Source organism: Dipodomys spectabilis, unplaced genomic scaffold, assembly GCF_019054845.1.
Source record: "Dipodomys spectabilis isolate Male_0828 unplaced genomic scaffold, ASM1905484v1 ptg000756l, whole genome shotgun sequence".
NCBI classification, from domain to species: Eukaryota; Metazoa; Chordata; class Mammalia; order Rodentia; family Heteromyidae; genus Dipodomys; species Dipodomys spectabilis.
The window spans coordinates 289040-306493 of record NW_024871433.1 but is presented as its reverse complement, the minus strand read 5'-3'; the positions used below and the strand labels follow the sequence as shown (position 1 = coordinate 306493).

The 17454-nt window shown below is 47.3% G+C and overlaps 1 protein-coding gene across 1 annotated transcript in view; it reads right to left on the bottom strand.

Moving 5' to 3' along the window:
* The window catches only part of Pnpla7 (patatin like phospholipase domain containing 7), a 61686-nt gene that overhangs the window by 10757 nt on the left and 33475 nt on the right, over positions 1–17454 (bottom strand). Inside the window, 5 exon segments of the mRNA XM_042672659.1 lie at positions 129–194; positions 3848–3995; positions 7357–7373; positions 7375–7424; positions 16627–16740. Coding sequence (XP_042528593.1) covers positions 129–194; positions 3848–3995; positions 7357–7373; positions 7375–7424; positions 16627–16740 — 395 coding nt within the window.

Genomic DNA, 17454 nt, shown 5'->3' with positions numbered 1-17454 from the left:
TGGGGTGTGGTCAGACAGCAAACCACTGCCAAGGTACAGAACTATACCTACAGTAAACCAGAGGAGTAAGTGAAGGCTCTCCAGGCTGCTTCTATGTGGGGAAAACCAAGTGCTGGAGGCTAGTGTACCTGTCCAGAACAGCAGAGCCAAAGCACTATCTGATGTTCTCACTGGTCAGTAGCAGGACAGGGCCTGAGAATACGACCCCGGTTACACAGGTCTGTCCTGAAGACTAGCAAGGGTCCGGAATGCTACTTCCTGTGCTGAGGTTAGCACACTGGAGGGCACTGGTGGCGACTCTCACTGTGCCAGACGGAGGCTGATCTCTCCTGCCCGAGGCCAGTCCCACATCCCACCGTGTGTGTGCAGGTACCAGGTTTACCCCCATCTTTTTGCACTGTGTCTCTCCGGTTAGCACACCATTGTCCGTATCTGAGCCAGAGTCAGAATCTGAGGAAAGAACACGGTGGTACTCACTCTCATCCACATCATGGGCCATGTTGCTGGGGAGAAGCAAGCACCCCGGCCACCTCCACAGCCGTTTCCCGCTTAGGGCCCAAGGTCTAATCATTCCCAACAAGCTTCTCCAAGAGTATGTATGTAACTAATAACTAGCCAAGCATTGGTGGTTCAGGCCTATAATCCTACTCAGGAGGCTGAGATCTGAAGATCACAGTTCAAAGCCATCCCAGGCAGAAAAGTCTGTGGGATGCTCATCTCCAAGAAATTACAAAAAACAATAAAAAAAAAAAAAAGCTGGAAGTGGAGCTGTGGTTCAAGTGGTGGAGTGCTAGCCTTGAGCCAAAAGAAGCTTAGAAACAGGACCCAGGCCCTAAGTTCAAACCCCAAGACTGGCAACACACACACACACACACACACACACACACACACACACACATACACCCCTAACACACACACACACACACACACACACACACACACACACACACACACACACACACACACACACACACACACACACACACACACACACACACCCTAAGCATTAATAAAAGCTGGCTTCTTTTTGAGACCATGTCTTTCTGTGTTGCTCAGACTAGCCTTGAACTCTCGGCTTCCAGTGATTCACCTGCCTCAACCACCAAAAAAATCACTTTACTGCCAGGCATTGGCGGCTCACGCCTGTAATCCCAGCTACTCAGGAAGCTGAGATCTACAGATCTTGGTTCAAAGCCAACCCAGGCAGAAAAGTCTGTGAGACTTCTAGCTCCAATGAACCACCAGAAAACTGGAAGTGTTCAAAGTGGTAGAATGCTAGCCTTGAATAATGAGTTTGGGGACAGTGCTCAGGCCCGAGTTCCAGCAAAGACCAACAAAAACAAAACAACAGCCGGTCGCCGGTAGCTCATGCCTGTCATCCTAGCTACTCAGGAAGCTGAGATCTGAGGACCATGGTTCAAAGCCAGCCCGGGCAGGAAACTCCGTGAAACTTTTTTTGTTGTTGTTGGTCGTGGGGCTTGAACTCTGTGCTTGGGCGCTGTCCCTCAGCTTTTCAGCTCAAGGTGAGCATTCTACTGCTTGAGCCACAGCGCCACTTGTGTTTTTCTAGTGGTTTATTGGAGATAAGAGTCTCACGGACTTTCCTGCCCAGGCTGGCATTGAACCTCCACCCTTAGATCTTAGCCTCCTGAGTAGATAGGATAACAGGCGTGAGCACCTCTCCCGCGAAACTCTTATCTCCAATAAACCATCAGAAGTGGCTTTGTAGCTCAACTGTTAGAGTGCTAGCCTTGAGCTGAAGAGCTGAGGGACAGCACTCAGGCCCAGAGTTCAAGCCCAATGACTGACAAAAACAAACAAACAAACAAAAAACCAACCTAATTAAGGAAATGTACTACAGATGTTAAAAAATAGCCAAAATACATTTATAGGTGCAAAATAAACATGTAAAAATGATTCACACCATATAAGGGAAATATAAATTAAAACAATAAGGGACCATGGCACACCTATTACAATGGCCCATCCAAAGAACTGACACCAAATGCTGGCTAGACAGAGCAACAAGTCCACCAAGGGGATGTGGCCAGAAGGGAACCTACTGCATTGTTGGTGGGAGTGTAAACTTGTTCAACCACTTTGGAAAGCAGTATGGAGATTCCTCAAAAGACTCTACATAGAGCTCCCTGTGACCCAGCAATCCTACTTTTGGGCATTTACCCAAATGAGCACAAACAAGGCCATACTAAAGCTACCAGCATAGCTATGTTTATCACAGCCTTGTTTACCATAGCTAAGATATGGAACCAACCCAGATGCCCCTTAGTAGTGACTGGATCAAATGTGGTATACATACACATACACACACACACACACACACACACACACACACACACACACACACACACACGAATTCTATGCCTCCATCAGAAAGAATGACATTAGGAAATGGAAAGACTTGGAAAAAATTATATTAAGTGAAGTAAGCCAGCCAAAGAAACATAGGTCCCATGGTTTCCCTTATTTGCAATAACTAGTATAAATTTAGGACAAGCAGAAAAGGCCAAAAGCCATGTACATATGACCATAAAAGATGATGTTAAGTGAAATGAACCCCAAGATAGGGACACAAATGATTTTTTCTTTCTTGCTATTGTTTTTAATGTATTTATAATGTATGGTGTGATTTTTTTGTTTCTTTGGTATATTCCTCTCCCATGGCATATACAAGATGTAGGGCACCTAAATCTTGTATATACATTTTTCTAATTTGGGGAGGGGAAGGATAAAAACAAAATGTATAAATAGGGATACAGGTTGAACCATTGTAACAATGAGATGTACAAGACACTATGTTGAAAATGAACTTTACAACTTGGGAGGGGAAAGAGAAGGTGTTCAGGTGGGAGGGAAGGGATGGCTGGGGAAAACAAAGGAGGAGGCATCAATGCTCAATAGGAAACGTACTCATTACCTTACTCATGTAATTGTAATCCCTCTGTACAGTATTTTTACAATAAAATATATTTATAAAAAGAAAAAAGAATTCCACCAATGGTGTGGACTTGCTAATAGCACAGCCACTTGGAAAGACAGTCTGTTGTTGTTGTTTTGTCCGTCATAGAGCTTGAACTCTGAGCCTGAGCACTGTCCCTGAGCTCTTCAGCTCAAGCCTAGAACTCTACCACTTGAGACTCAGTGACACTTCCGGTTTTCTGGTGGTTAATTGGAGAGTCTCACGGACATTCCTGCCTGGGCTGGCTCTGAACCGGGATCTGCAGATCTCAGCCTCCAGAGAAGCTAGGATTACCAGCAGGAATTTGTATTTTTTGTTCTTAAATTTGAAATGTTAACAGCTGTCAGAAATGTGCTTCTTCCTGCTGGACAGACAGTCCTTGGTTCAACACAGGATGTAGGGGCTCCCTGTGCCCATCCAGGGAGGGGACTCATCCTCACTCTCTACTATACAAGCTACTGACCCCAAACAACAGTACCTTCCTCCAGGAAGCCAACCGGCTCTCTGACCATCCCTGAAATACTACCCCCCACCCCAGAAGTCTTAAAACCCAGACAGGGTCTACTGGTTCTGTGCTGAGGGCCAACGATCATGTTTTGAAGAGGGGTACAGCTGAAGGACCCACTAGCAGCTCCTGAGCACCCCTCCACCCCCAGGGAAGCACCCGGGGCAGCTGGCACGTCAAATGCTTCCACACCAAGGTGCCTAAGCAGACCTTACAACCTGAGGATCCCCCTGGGTGCAGGATCTGGAGCAAAGCCCTCCTCCACCCACAGGTCTGCCCCAGCACGGAGGGGAGCTCTCACTCTGGGGCTTCTTAAACACGTCAGGGCTCCAGATTACAGGGCATGAGATTTCATAGGCTTCCCAATGGCCCCCAGGGCGTGCTGGAGCTCCAAGGCTAAGGCAGTGAGAGGCACATCCTCAGACACGGGCATCGCTGCCACCGTGGACAGGTTGCTGGCTGGGTTTCCTCAGTCCCATTTGCTGCCCACGGTGTGAAGGCCAAGCTGGTGACCTGCAGTACAAGGCCAAGCATCCGCCTGAAAGGCTGGACCGCAGCCAGGACCGCCTCGGGCTTTTCCAGACGACATATGGCACCAATAGGTGAGGCCAAGGTCTGCTCTTGGTCTCACGGTGGCCAGTCATGCCCCGGCCTCCTCCTGATGGACAATCCTGGTCCACCTAATGGAAAACCACCCCAGGTTCCACACCAGGGCTGGATGCTCCCAGCACTGGCCCCAGAAGTAAACTAGTCTTGATCCTAAGGAGCTTGAAGATTCAGAGACATTGGAATTTTGGAATTTAGAAAATATTCTTCCAGGCTGGGAAGGTGGCTCAGTGGTAGGGTGCTTGCCTTGAGCTAAAGAAGCTCAGGGACAGTGCCCAGGCCCTGAGTTCAAGCCCTGGACTGGAAAGAAAAAAATAAGAGAAGGAAAGAAAGAGAAGGAAGGAAGGAAGGAAGGAAGGAAGGAAGGAAGGAAGGAAGGAAGGAAGGAAGGAAGGAAGGAAGGGAGGGAGGGAGGGAGGGAGGGACGGAGGGAGGGAGGGAGAGATGGAGGGAGGGAGGGAGGGAGGGAGAGAACAAGTCCTCTAGCTCAAACCCCAGTATTATAAAAAACAAAAACAACTTTCTGAGTTCAAATCCCAATATTTTTCCTACAAAAAGGAAGCAAGTGAGGGAGTGGAAGGAAGGAAGGAAGTTAAGGGTGGGAGGGAGGGCAGGAGTGAGAGTGGAAGGGAAGGAAGGAAGGAGGGAAGGGAGGGGAGGGAGGAAAGAGAGGGAGGGGAGGGAAGGGAAGGAAGGGAGGAAAGAAAGGGAAGGAAGGGAGGGGAGGGAAGGGAGGGAGGGGAGGGAAGGAAGGAAGGAGAGGGAGGGAAGGGAGGGAGGAAAGAGAGGGAGGAGAGGGAGGGGAGGGAAGGGAGGGAGGGAGGGAGGGAGGCAGGCAGGCAGGCAGGCAGGCCAAAGCAGACTCAGGAGAACCACCTCCCCAGACCCAACAGCAGGTCTGAATCTTTCCCTCCCTGCCATTGCCCTCCCTCCCTCCCTGGCCCCTCCTCTTCCTCCTCCTACTTTCGCTTCTCTCTCTCCTCACCTCAATGCACTCTTGCTCTTCATGCAATAGATCCTCCTTGGAAATCCTCTTCCCTTCATCCTTCTCAGCAATCTCAGATGTTAGAAGCCTCCAAAGGGATGGGAGCTTTACTGCTTATTTACACAGCTTTTTCTTAGTCTCTCAGCAGGGCACTTGTGAAGTTCTGGCTCTTGCCCAAAGAAAGGTGGAGAAAGAACATCTCTCCTGGCTGTTACAAGCTACGGGAGATGCTGGATGTGGCCAGGTTTCGGAAGTGAAGGCAGGCACCTACCTGGCTCAGGGCCTGCAGGCACAAGGTAAGACCTGCTTTGCTTCACAAAACAAGACCCCCTTCCTAAGGTTCTCCATGGAGATGGGCAAGCTGTGAGCAAGCATCGGCAAACATCCAGCTCCCACCTACCTCTTCAGTTATCTGCCCTGCCCCAACCAGTAGAAGTAGAAGGTACAGAAAGGAATTCTCAGATCTGCTTGTGCTAACCTGGCCCCAGTAGAAACTACCCAGAATCCCTACTATGGCCCTGAGAACTGGAGATGGCACAGAATATCAGGCTGTTTCCAGGACAGTTCTGGGAAGCACATGGCCTCGGCCAGTGAGTGACTAGGACATGGGATAAAAATACAAGCACAATGGCAGCTTACTAAGAGCTGAAAATGGGAGCATAATACCCCAAATACCGAGACAGGATCCAAATTTTCAGGTGTACTGAAAGCAAGCAAAGAGGAAAGTCAACAGACAAAATGACATGTCGTAGATGTCAAAATTATTTGAAAAAAACCAGCCCCCCAAAAAAGAAGCTACTGTAACAGACACCCCAGAAACAAATATAGTGACTCCAAATCCCCCCAAACATGAAGAGCCAAAATACAATAACTGGAATAGAAAGCTTTGCAGGGCATGCACAGAGAGTCACATACCTGCCAATCCCAGCACTCAGCAGTCTGAGGCAGGAGGAGGCGCGTGTGAGGCTGGTCTGCAGCACAGGAGGAAGTTTAGGCCAGTCTGGATTACACAGTAAGACTTGGCCTCCCAAGCACACTAGCAAAAACCTCCCTGTATAGGCCTAATATCAGAATTAGGGTGATAGAGGAAAGAGGAAGTGATATGAAGACTTATCAGGGAAATTATTCTATCTGAACATTAGAGAGAGAAAGTAAGAATGAATGAATAGTTCCCTGGATACCTTCATCTAGAAGAAAAAGAATACAAGTTTAAAAACATGTAAGCTGGGTGCTGGGGGCTCACACGTGTAATCCTGGCTATTGAGGCTGAGCTCTGAGGATGATGTTCAAAGCCAGTCCAGTCAGAAAAGCCCCCATGAAACACATATCTCCAATGAACCACTGAAAACCAGAAGTGGGACTTTGGCTCAAATTGGTAAGGCACTAGCCTTGAGCAAAAGGGCTCAGGAGCCCCATGACCACCACCACCACCATTAAAAAAGAACCCTGCCCTGCCCTCCCATAGGATGATCCAGACAGACCACAAATAAGTTAGTAAAAAAGAATTGGTAGGAAATGAAGTAGGGTATGAGAGCTGGGAGCCCTGTGGTAGATGGGGGGGGGGGGGGGGGAACTGCACTGAAAATGGGTGCAGAATATGTGGAGGGTTCTCCAGGCAGGGAGCACAGAGGCAAGAGAGAGATGAGTGTGGTGTATATGGTGTGCACAAACATTTAGTTCATTATGGAAAAAACAGGAGGGAGGCCCGGTGCTGGTGGCTCACGCCTGTCATCCTAGCTATTCAGGAGGCTGAGATCTGATGATCGCGGTTCAAAGGCAGCCTAGGCAGGAAAGTCCGTAAGACTCTTATCTCCAATGAACCACCAGAAAAACTGGAAGTGGTGCTGTGGCTCAAAATGGTAGAATGCTAGTCCTGAGCAAATGAGCTCAGGAACAGCCCCCAGGCCCCAAGTTCAAGCCCCGTGACTGACAAAAAAAAAAAGGAGGGAAGTATATTGCATTGTATTTCAGACACAGCAAAGCTTCCTTCCAGACTACCTGCAATGAGATATATCTTGGCAAAATTCTCCTGGCACAGCCAAAATCATAGCACTGTTCAAAGTTTCCCTGGTAAGAGCTCTGGGGCCCTTCTGAAGGCCAGAAGGTCCAGCACTTTGTGTCATCCCAAAATGTCTTCCCATCTCTGAGCTGTCTCCTCCCTCTTGGGCCCAGCAGGGATCTGGTTTGGGATCTGGTTTGGGACCTGGTTTGGGTAAGCAGCTGGAGCAAGCAGGAGAGGCAAAACACCACCCGCGCAGAGCTCCAAGGCAGGGCCCAACACACCCGCAGCAGATCCCTGCCAGATCTGCAAGGATCGTCTCACCCAAGAGATGAATCAAGCGAGTCACCACTGTGGTGCAGAGAAAGAAACCCAAGCCACACATTTCACTTATTATTATTGTCATTGTTACTATATAGTTGTAGGAAGAGGTTACAATTCAATAGGTAGGTTATGAGTACAATGCTTCTTGATCAGTCTCTCCCCATTTTCTCCCTCCATCCCTACCCTCAAGTTACATAGTTCATATTTTACATAATGTGCATTAAATGCTATGACTGCATTTGCTCGCCCTTCCTCCCTCCATTCCTCTTCCCCCATTACCCTCCCCTCAAAACATGTTTCCACATCCTGGTATTTGTTTTGTTTGTGCGCTGGTCCTGGGGCTTATAACCAGGGCCAGGGCACTGTCCCTCAGCTCAAAGCTAGCATTCTACCATTTGACTCATAGCTCCACTTCTAGCTTTTTGTTGGTTAATTGGAGACAAGAGTCTCAGGGAGTCGGGTGCCTGGGGTTCACGACTGTAATCCTAGCTGCTCAGGAGGTTGAGATCTGAGGATCATGGTTCAAAGCCAGCCCTGGCAGGAAAGTCCGTGAGACTCTTTTATTTTTTTTGGGGGGGGGGAGGGGTCCGGTTGTGGGGCCTGAACTCTGGGCCTGGGCTCTGTCCCTCAGCTCAAGGCTAGCACTCTACCACTTGAGCCACAGCGCCACTTCCAGCTTTTTTTTTCTTTTTGCTTATGTGGTGCTGAGGAATCAAACCCAGGACCTCATGCATGCAAGGCAAGCGCTCTACCATTGAGCCACCTTCCCAGCCCCTCCCTGAGACTCTTATCTCCAATAAACTACTAGAAAACTGGAAGTGGCTCTGTGGCTCATGTGGTAGAGTGCTCACCTTGAGCTGAAGAGCTGAGGGACAGCACCCAAGCCCAGCCCCATGACAACAACAACAAAAAAGTCTTCAGGGACTTTCCCTCCAGGGCTGGCTTTGAACCATGATCCTCAGATCTGTCATCTGTCTCTCCTGAGTAGCTAGGATTACAGGAGTAAACCACCAGCACCCAGCAATATGTGTGTGTGTGTGTGTGTGTGTGTGTGTGTGTGTGTGTGTGTGTGTGTGTGTGTGTGTGTGTGTGTGTGTGTGTGTGTGTGTGTGTGTGTGTGTGTGTGTGTGTGTGTGTGTGTGTGTGTGTGTGTGTATGTATATGTATACAATTATTTTTTGCTGGTCCTGAGGTGCTGTCCCTGAGCTCTTTTGCTCAAAGCTAGCACTCTTCCACTAGAGCCATAGCACCACTTTTGGCTTTTTCTGTGATTTAATTGGAGCTGAAAGTCTCACAGACTTTCTTGCCCGGGCTGGCTTTGAACTGTGATCCTCAGATCTCAGTCTCCTGAGCAGCTAGGATGAAAGGCGTGAGTCACCGGGGTCCAGATAAAAAAATAATTTTTAATTTGATAAAATGGTTATAAACTTATTTTAAATGCTTTTACATAAAAATAAAGTAATTTAAGAAACATGACATATTTCTCTATAGTAATGTTACATCAATGGGCTTAATATCCCAATCAAAAGACTTATAGCAGCAGATTGGATCAAAAAACAAGATCCAATCATTTGTTGTCTCCAAGAAACAAATCTCACAACAGTCAAAGATAAACACAAATTCCGAGTGAAGGGATGGAAAAAGATCTTTCAAAAATGTACCCTGCAAGAAGGCAGGAGCCTCCATATTGTTATCAGATAAAACAGACTTCATGTGAAAAGCAGTAAGAAGAGACAAAGAAGATCATGACATATTAAGAAAGAGAATGATCCATGAAGAGGAAATTACAGTGGTCAATATATATGCACCAAATATATATGTACATACATATATATATATATATATATATATACATATACACCAAACAATAAAGCACTAAATACATTAAACAAACAGACTTACAAAGACTGATAAATCCCAACACAATAGTGGGAGACTTTAACACCCTACTCTCACCAAAGGACAGGTCAACCAACCAAAGGATCAGCAAAGAAGCCTCTGGGTTAAATGATGCATAACCCAAATAGACTTAATAGACATCTACAGAACATTCCACTCAACAACCACGCAATGCACATTCTCCTCAGCAGCCTATGGAGTCTTCTCCAAAACAGATCATATCTATGAACATTCAACAAGTCTGAGCAGGTACAAAAGGATTGAGACAACTCCCTTATCCTCTCTGAGCACAATGGAATTAAACTAGATCTCAACAGCAAAAGATATACAGAAAACACTGGAACACATGCAGACTAAATAACACAATGTTGGATAACAAGTGAGCCACTGAAGGAATAAAAGAAGAAATCACAAAGTTCCTACAATCCAACAAGAATATAAACACATCATTCCAGGACCTCTGGGGTATAGCCAAAGCAGTGTTGAGAGGAAAGTTCCTAGCTCTAAGCACATACATAAAGAAAAAAGAAGCCAGGTGCCAATGTCTCACACCTGTAATCCCAGCTACTCAGGAGAAGACCCAGAAATAAAGCCACATACCTACAATTTAATATTTGATATTTGACAAGGGAGTCAAAGAAATACTGTGGAAAAAAAGATAGCCTCATCAATAAATGGTGTTGGGAAAATTGGACATGCATATATTGGAAACTAAAATTGGATACCTGTTTGTCACCATGCGTGAGTACCAACTCAAAGTTTATCAAAGACTTAACATCAGATCTGAAACTACAGAAAGATGGAGTAGGAGAATCATTAGAAATTATAGGCATAGGTAGGAACCTTTTGAAGAGTCCCAGGGCACACAGAGAGGAGAAAGATACAACCAATAGGATTACATCAAAATAAAGTTTCTGCACCATAAAGGACATGGTTATAAACTAGAAAGAGAGCCAACAACTGGGGGGAGATCTTTATTAGCAATACATCAGACAAAGGCCTCATATCCAAAATATACAAGGAGCTCAAGAAACTAATCCCTCCCAAAGCTACTAAACCAATCAGTAAATAGGCAAAGAAGCTAAAGAGGGACTTCCCAGAAGAAGTAAAAATGGCAAATAGAAGCACAGGGAAGGGCTGGGAAGGTGGCTCAGTGGTAGAGCACTTGCCTTGCATGCTCGAGGCACTGGGTTCGATTCCTCAGCACCACAGAAGCAAAAAGAAAAAAGCCGGAAGTGGCTCTGTGGCTCAAGTGGTAGAGCACTAGCCTTGAGCTGAACAGCTGAGGGACAGCGCCCAGGCCCAGAGTTCAGGCCCCACGACCGGACCCAAAAAAAAAAAAAAGAAGAAGCACAGGGAAATGCTAATGCCACAAAGGAAATGCAAATCACAAAATAACTTTTGAGATTCCATCTCACCCCAGTTAGATTGGCCAATGTCAAGAACCTGAACAGCAAATGCAGGTTGGGGTGTGGGGGGAAAAGGACCCCTAGTGGTAAACTAGTGCAACTACTCTGGAAGGAGGTTTGGAAGTTCCTCAAATGAAATACAGAACTTCCCTATGACCCAGCCATACTACTCTTGGGCATCTATCCAGAGCATTAAAAGTCAGAATACTGTAAAGACCCTTGCACATCTATGTTCATTGCTGCACTATTCACAATAGCCAATATAGGATAACAGCCCAGATGTCCTACCATAGATGAGTGGATCAAGAATACACACACACACACACACACACACACACACACACACACACACACACACACACACACACACACACACACACACAATGGAATTTTACTCATCCATTAGCAAGAATAATATGATGTTATTTGCAGGAAAATGGATGGACCTAGAAAAGTTATGCTGAGGTCAGCCAAGCCTGGAGAGACAAATGGCACGTGGAAGCTAGATCTAAAACATAACTGGACATGATAACCTGTACAGAGCTCTGGGCAATTACACACAAGCAGACTAAAAGAGGCTATCATTACAAGAGGGTCACAAAGGTGTAACTTCTCTGAACATTTAAAAATAGTATATACCAAAACAAATTCCAGGAAATGGAAACATGGGAGGGAGGGGTTGTTTGTTATTGTTGGTGGTGATGTTTTTATGCTTTGAGGTTTTTTTCTTCAGGGGGGTAGTTGAGAAGGGACATAGAAAGGGAGGGAGGAAGGGTGAATAAATGCAGTCTTTCTATTCAGCATACACTATGTGGAAAATGACCTGTGTAACTCGTGGGTGGAGATGGGGGGCAGGGAACTGGGGAAAAGTAAGGAAGAGGTGACATTGTCCAAAAAAAAGAAACGCACTCATTACCTGACTTATGAAAGGGTAGCCCCACTGTACAACACCTTAATAATGACAATAAAGCTGGGCACTGGTGGCTCATGCCTGTATCCTAGCTACTCAGGAGGCTAAGGTCTGAGGATCATGGTTCAAAGCCAGCCCAGGCAGGAAAGTCAGTGAGACTCTAATCTCCAATTAAGCACCAGAAAACCAGAAGTGGTGCTGTGGCTCAAGTGGCAGAGTGCTAGCCTTGAGTTGAAGAGCTGAGGGACAGCGCCCAGGCCCAGAGTTCAAGCCCCCACGACTAACCAAAAAAAATAAATAAATAAAATTAAAATAAATAACAAGAAAATAAAAAATAAATAAAATAGCAACAAAAAGATTATTTAAGAATAAAGTAACTTACGGCCAGCTATGGTATCTCATATCTATAATCGCAGCACTCAAGAGGCTGACAGGAGGGCCACCAGCTTGAGGCCAACCTAGGCTTCATAATGAGTCCCAGTCTCTAATAAATAAAAGATGAACGAGTGAATAAAGTTAGTTAAGTGTTAGGGCTTTCCTCCCTTTTTTGGTGATGTTGGGTATTGAACCTAATGCCTTGTGTATACTAGGCAGAGCTCAAGTGTGACCACTGAAATACACCAAGCAGCTTGCTTTTTTTTGGGGGGGGTCCGGTCATGGGGCCTGAACTCTGGGCCTGGGCGCTGTCCCTCAGCTCTTCAGCTCAAGGCTAGCACTCTACCACTTGAGCCACAGCGCCACTTCCGGCTTTTTTCTTTTTGCTTATGTGGTGCTGAGGAATCGAACCCAGAGCCTCAGGCATGCAAGGCAAGCGCTCTACCACTGAGCCACCTTCCCAGCCCCCGCAGCTTGCTTTTTATTCCTAAGGCAGACAAGCTGACAGAGGACTGTTGGACAGGCAGTACCACTGGTACTCTTAGATGCTGTGCAGGATAATCTGAGAAGAAATGCTGCAGTCTGAGTCTATAAACCCAGATAACCTGAAGAGCCGCACATGCACTGCAGAGCTGCGTGATGTCACTCCTATGAGCAACTGTTAACTTCACCCCACTCACCCCTAGCCCTTCCTTTACCCTCAGCCCAGCTCCTATTCCCCTCCAGTGTGCTTCCAGACACTCTGTAGCTGAGAGAGCTCAGTGCGACTATGAAAGGAGCTAGTTTGACTGCCTGGCAGTGATCCACCGGCCCAGAACAGTGCAGTGGAGGTAGAAGGGCTAACTTGGCCCAGGACGCTGGGACCCAAGGCCTACGGAGGGTGCAAGAAAAACCACCCACACTTAGGGTATGAGACAGCGAACAGTCCGAGCAGAGGAGTTTGAGACAAACCAGAGAGCATGATGGTCGGCCCTCCCTCCCTCCCTTCTTTCCTTCCTTCCTTCTTTCCTTCCTTTCTTTTTTCCTTCCTTCCTTTCTTTTCTTCCTTTATTCCTTTCTTCCTTTCTTTTGTGCAAGTCCTAGGGCTGGAACTCAGAGCCTGGGCACTGACCCTGAGCTTTGTTGCTCAATACTAACACTCTACCACTTGAGCCACAGCTCCACTTCCAGGTTTTTGGTACTTAATTAGAGATAAGAGTCTCACAGACCTTCTTGCCTGAGCTGGGTTCAAACCACGATCTCAGATCTCAGCCTCCTGAGTACTCGGATTACAGCCGTGGGTCACGGGCACCCAGTAAGCATAATGTTTTTCATGCTGCTAATCTAACACCAACTGTTAAATTAGGGCTTTAACAATTAGTTTTATTATATAAAAATTGAAATACACACAAAGCAGAGAGGGATCCCCTTCTGCCTTTGTCCTCCTCAGCAGCCTCATTTTACAAACACCCCTGGACACTCTGAAGCCAGTCCCAAAGACAGCACTGTATCCACTAATGTCTGAATATGCTCCTGCAAGGGTGGGAAAACTTTTTTCTACCAAGGGCCATGTGGATATTTATAACGTCATTTGTGGGACATACAAAATTATCGATTATGCACACAGCTGCAGCAGCCAACAAGAAGTATATGAGAAGCACGTGTCTGTCCTGTCACGCACCACGTTATTTTAAGGGCCTTGTGCGACCTGTAGACTGGACATGCCCCGTTCCTGCTCTAAAGGATAAGTCCTTAAAAACATAGCCATAATAATTGTCATAATTAAAACTTAATTCCAAGCTATTTAAAAAATGTTGTCAAGTGGCAAAGGTTCAAAACAGGTCAATAAAGGCATTTACAAGTACTCAGCATCGCTGCCCATCAGGGACACAAAAACTCACACTACTGTGAGGTGCCACTTCTCTCCCAAGAGAATAAATGGCTCATACCAAGAGACACCCTCACTGAGCATGTGCAGTGTGGAGACATGGACTCAGACACTATGTTGTGAAGCAAGACAGTTGCTTTGGAGAACTGTCTACAGTCCCTACAAACACATCATCCTGTGACCCAGCAACTCCAGAAGCAGATGAGCTGTCCACAAGGTTAAGAATATGCCTAGCGAGCTGGGGTGTGTGGCACTTGCCAGCAATCCCAGCTACTTGAGAGATGGAAGAAAGAGGATCTTAAAGGGCAGGGCAGCTGGGTGCTAGTGGCTCACATCTGTAATCCTAGTACTCAGGAAGCTGAGATCTGAGGATCGAGGTTCAAAGCCAGCCCCGACAGGAAAGTCTGTGAGATTCTTATCTCCAATAAGCCACTAAAAAACCAGAAGTGGTGCTGTGGTTCAAGTGGTAGAGCACTCGCCTTGAGCTGAAGAGCCCAAGCCCAGAGTTCAAGCCCCACAACCGACGAAAACAAACCAACAAAAAACTGGAGGGGGAGGTTAGTCTGTTCAGTAAGATATTCTAAGGTTGGGCATAGAGACTCACACTTGTAATCCCAGCTACTAAGAGGTAGCAATTGAAGGATTGTGGTTCAAGGCCAGCCTGGGCCAAAAAGTTAGCAAGATCTGATCTCAACAAATAAACTGACTGTGGTGGCCTGTGCCTGTAATTCAAACCATGCAGGAGGCCACAGGCAGGACAGTTGAGATCTGAAGCAGGCCATTGTCAAAGACCCAAAAACCCAAGACTCTATCAGAAAAGTAACTAAAGCAAAACAGGGCTAGAGTCTGGCTCAGTGGAAGAGTGCTGACCTGGATTCAGATCTCACTACCACCAAATACAGATAGATAAATGGACAGACGGATGGACAGACAGATGGATGGATGGATGGATGGACAGATAGACAGAAGGACAGACAGACAGATAAGAATGTGCAGCTAGGTACTAGTGGTTCACATCTGTAATCCTACCTACTCAAGAGGCTAAAATTTGAGAATCACGGTTCAAAGCCTGGGCAGGAAAGTCTGTGAGACTCTTACCTCTCATTAACCACCAGAAAACTAGAAGTAGTTCTGTGGCTTAGTGGTAGAGTGCTAGCCTTGAGCACAAACGCTCAAGAACAGCACCAAGGCTCTGAGTTCAAGCCCATAACCAACAAAACAAACAACAATAACAAGAAAAGGATGTGCTTATTCGCAGTGCAGTCCTAACAGTCACGTTTTGTGGAACGCTTGTGGAGCACTACTTGGCAGTGGAAGGAGTCCCAGGCAGAAGGCTGCGTTCTGCTCTAAAATCCAAGAAAGCAATCTGAGGGTGAGGTCCAGGGGCTAAGAACACCTCACCACAGGGCCCCTACAGGACAGGGCACCCCAGGGGGCTCAGCCATAGCATGTGGCCCAAGGGCCTGATGACAAGAACAGAATGCCCCATGGGGAGATGCTGCCCGGTGTGGACAGCACAGTGTGGTCAGCCAGCAGTGTCCACATGAGGAGGCAGCGTTGGGTCTCCAAGCTGAGTCCACCTCCTTCCAGCCTGTGGCCTGCTGCTCAGCCTGCCCACGGAGGTTCCCAGTGTGAGCCTGGGCATGAGCAGGCCAAGAGCCTGATCTGCTGTGGGAAGGCTGGAGACAAGGACATGGAATAGTCTCTGGATCCCCAGAGGAGCAGGCTGAATGCACTTCTGCCACCAAGGAGCAGCCCACAGAAGAGGGGGCAGGTGGCCAAGGGAGCCACGCAGCACAGGCATTCATGTCTAGAAAGGGGGTCAGGGGCCACTGTGGACACACCCACAGGGCTCAGACTACTGGACCTCCCAGGAGAGCCCCCATCACCTTCCTGATGGATGGATACCTACCGCCCGACTCCACCCACAGCTAGCCTCCAGCTCCTGGCTGGGGAGAACCACAGAGCAGCCTCTCTAGGTGTGGCCTACAGCCAAGATTCCTGACTGGAGGTGCCACCAATGGTGAAGGCTCCAAACTCCAGGATGCGGCAACACCCCAGTCCCGCCACACCCTGACCCCACAGGCAGAGGATGGCCTGTAGCTGCAGCCTTGAATACTGGGTCTTGAGACGCAGCACACCACTCACTCACTTGTTCTGCCAGGTTCTTCTGGTCCCTAAACGGGCAACTACAGCAACCGCAGTCATGGTTGCCAGCATCGCGAGAGGCCTCTTAGAGACGGAGATCTGAGTCTGTGTTACTCTATGAGCCACAAGAGCAGGATTGCCAGCTGGGGGCAATGACCCTCTGCGAAGCCTCAAATAGTAAAGCAAGTGAGAGGCCTGGGCGCTGAGGAGGCACATTGTCCTGAAGAAAGCCTGGAAACGTGGGCGCCACACCATCCTCATTTCCCCATTTGTTCCAGAATATACCGTGCATTGTTAATCACACTGATTAACAATCACAGATCTGCAGTTTTCAGCCATCCCTTCCCTTCACCGACAGCCCTGGCTGGGCCTCCAAATTGTTAAGGTTGGTTCTTTCCTGGCTTGCGACATCCACAGTATGCACTAGGAGGAAGACGCTGCTGACCAACCGCCTGAGACACAGTGTAAGTACCTTGTTCCAGCACCACCGCTCTGTACCCAGAGCCGTGGGCCTCTCTCCTCATGTAATCCTGCCTCTTCTAGGTTCTGCTCATCCATACTTGACTGAATAGCCACCTGACCCACAGGTACAGTAGAAGCAAGTGCTCTGAGCCACACCTACCTGTGGGTACCTGTGTTTGATGGACGTCAGGGCTCCTGTGGGGAGCTTGGCCAGCTCTGAGTCTTGAACAGCATGCACGGTGGTGGCCCTGGCCTGGTGGCTCAGCGTCTCCACCTGAGGAAGAAAAGATTGATGTTTGAATCTTAATTTTTCTAATTCAAGCTCACTGTATTTGGCCCATGATTAAACTAGTCACTTTTACAAAGGCTTAGTTTGATCCATTTCAATTCATAAGGTTATTTACAAATTAACTGCAATTATCATCAACTGTAATATGAAAGGACAACCATCTATTGAAAAATAAGTTGAGTTTGTTTTAGAGGTGAAACAGATCTTTCATTTGAAGACTGATTTTTGGAGGCTAAGGGTATTTGGGGGCTTTTTGTGACATGAGTAAGTTGGAAAATAGAACAGAAAAACAAAAGTTCTGTCCAACTGTATAGTATGGATTTGAGGGAGGTTCTGTTCAGTTCATGAGTGTTATGGTAGCTGATTTTATTTTACTTTATTATTATTTTGTCGGTCATGGGGCTTGAATTCAGAACCTAGGCCCTTTTCCTGAGCTCTTTTTGCTCAAGGCTAGCACTCTACCACTTTGAGCCACTGCGCCACTTCCAGTTTTCTGGTGATTAATTGGAGATAAGAGTCTCACAAAGCCAGGCCCTGGTGGCTCACGCCTGTAATCCTAGTTACTCAGGAGGCTGAGATCTGAGGATCGTGGTTCAAAGCCAGCCCAGGCAAGAAAGTCCATGAAACTCTTATCTCTAATAAAACCACCAGAAAACTGGACGTAGCACTGTAGCTCAAGTGCTAGAGCACTAGCCTTGA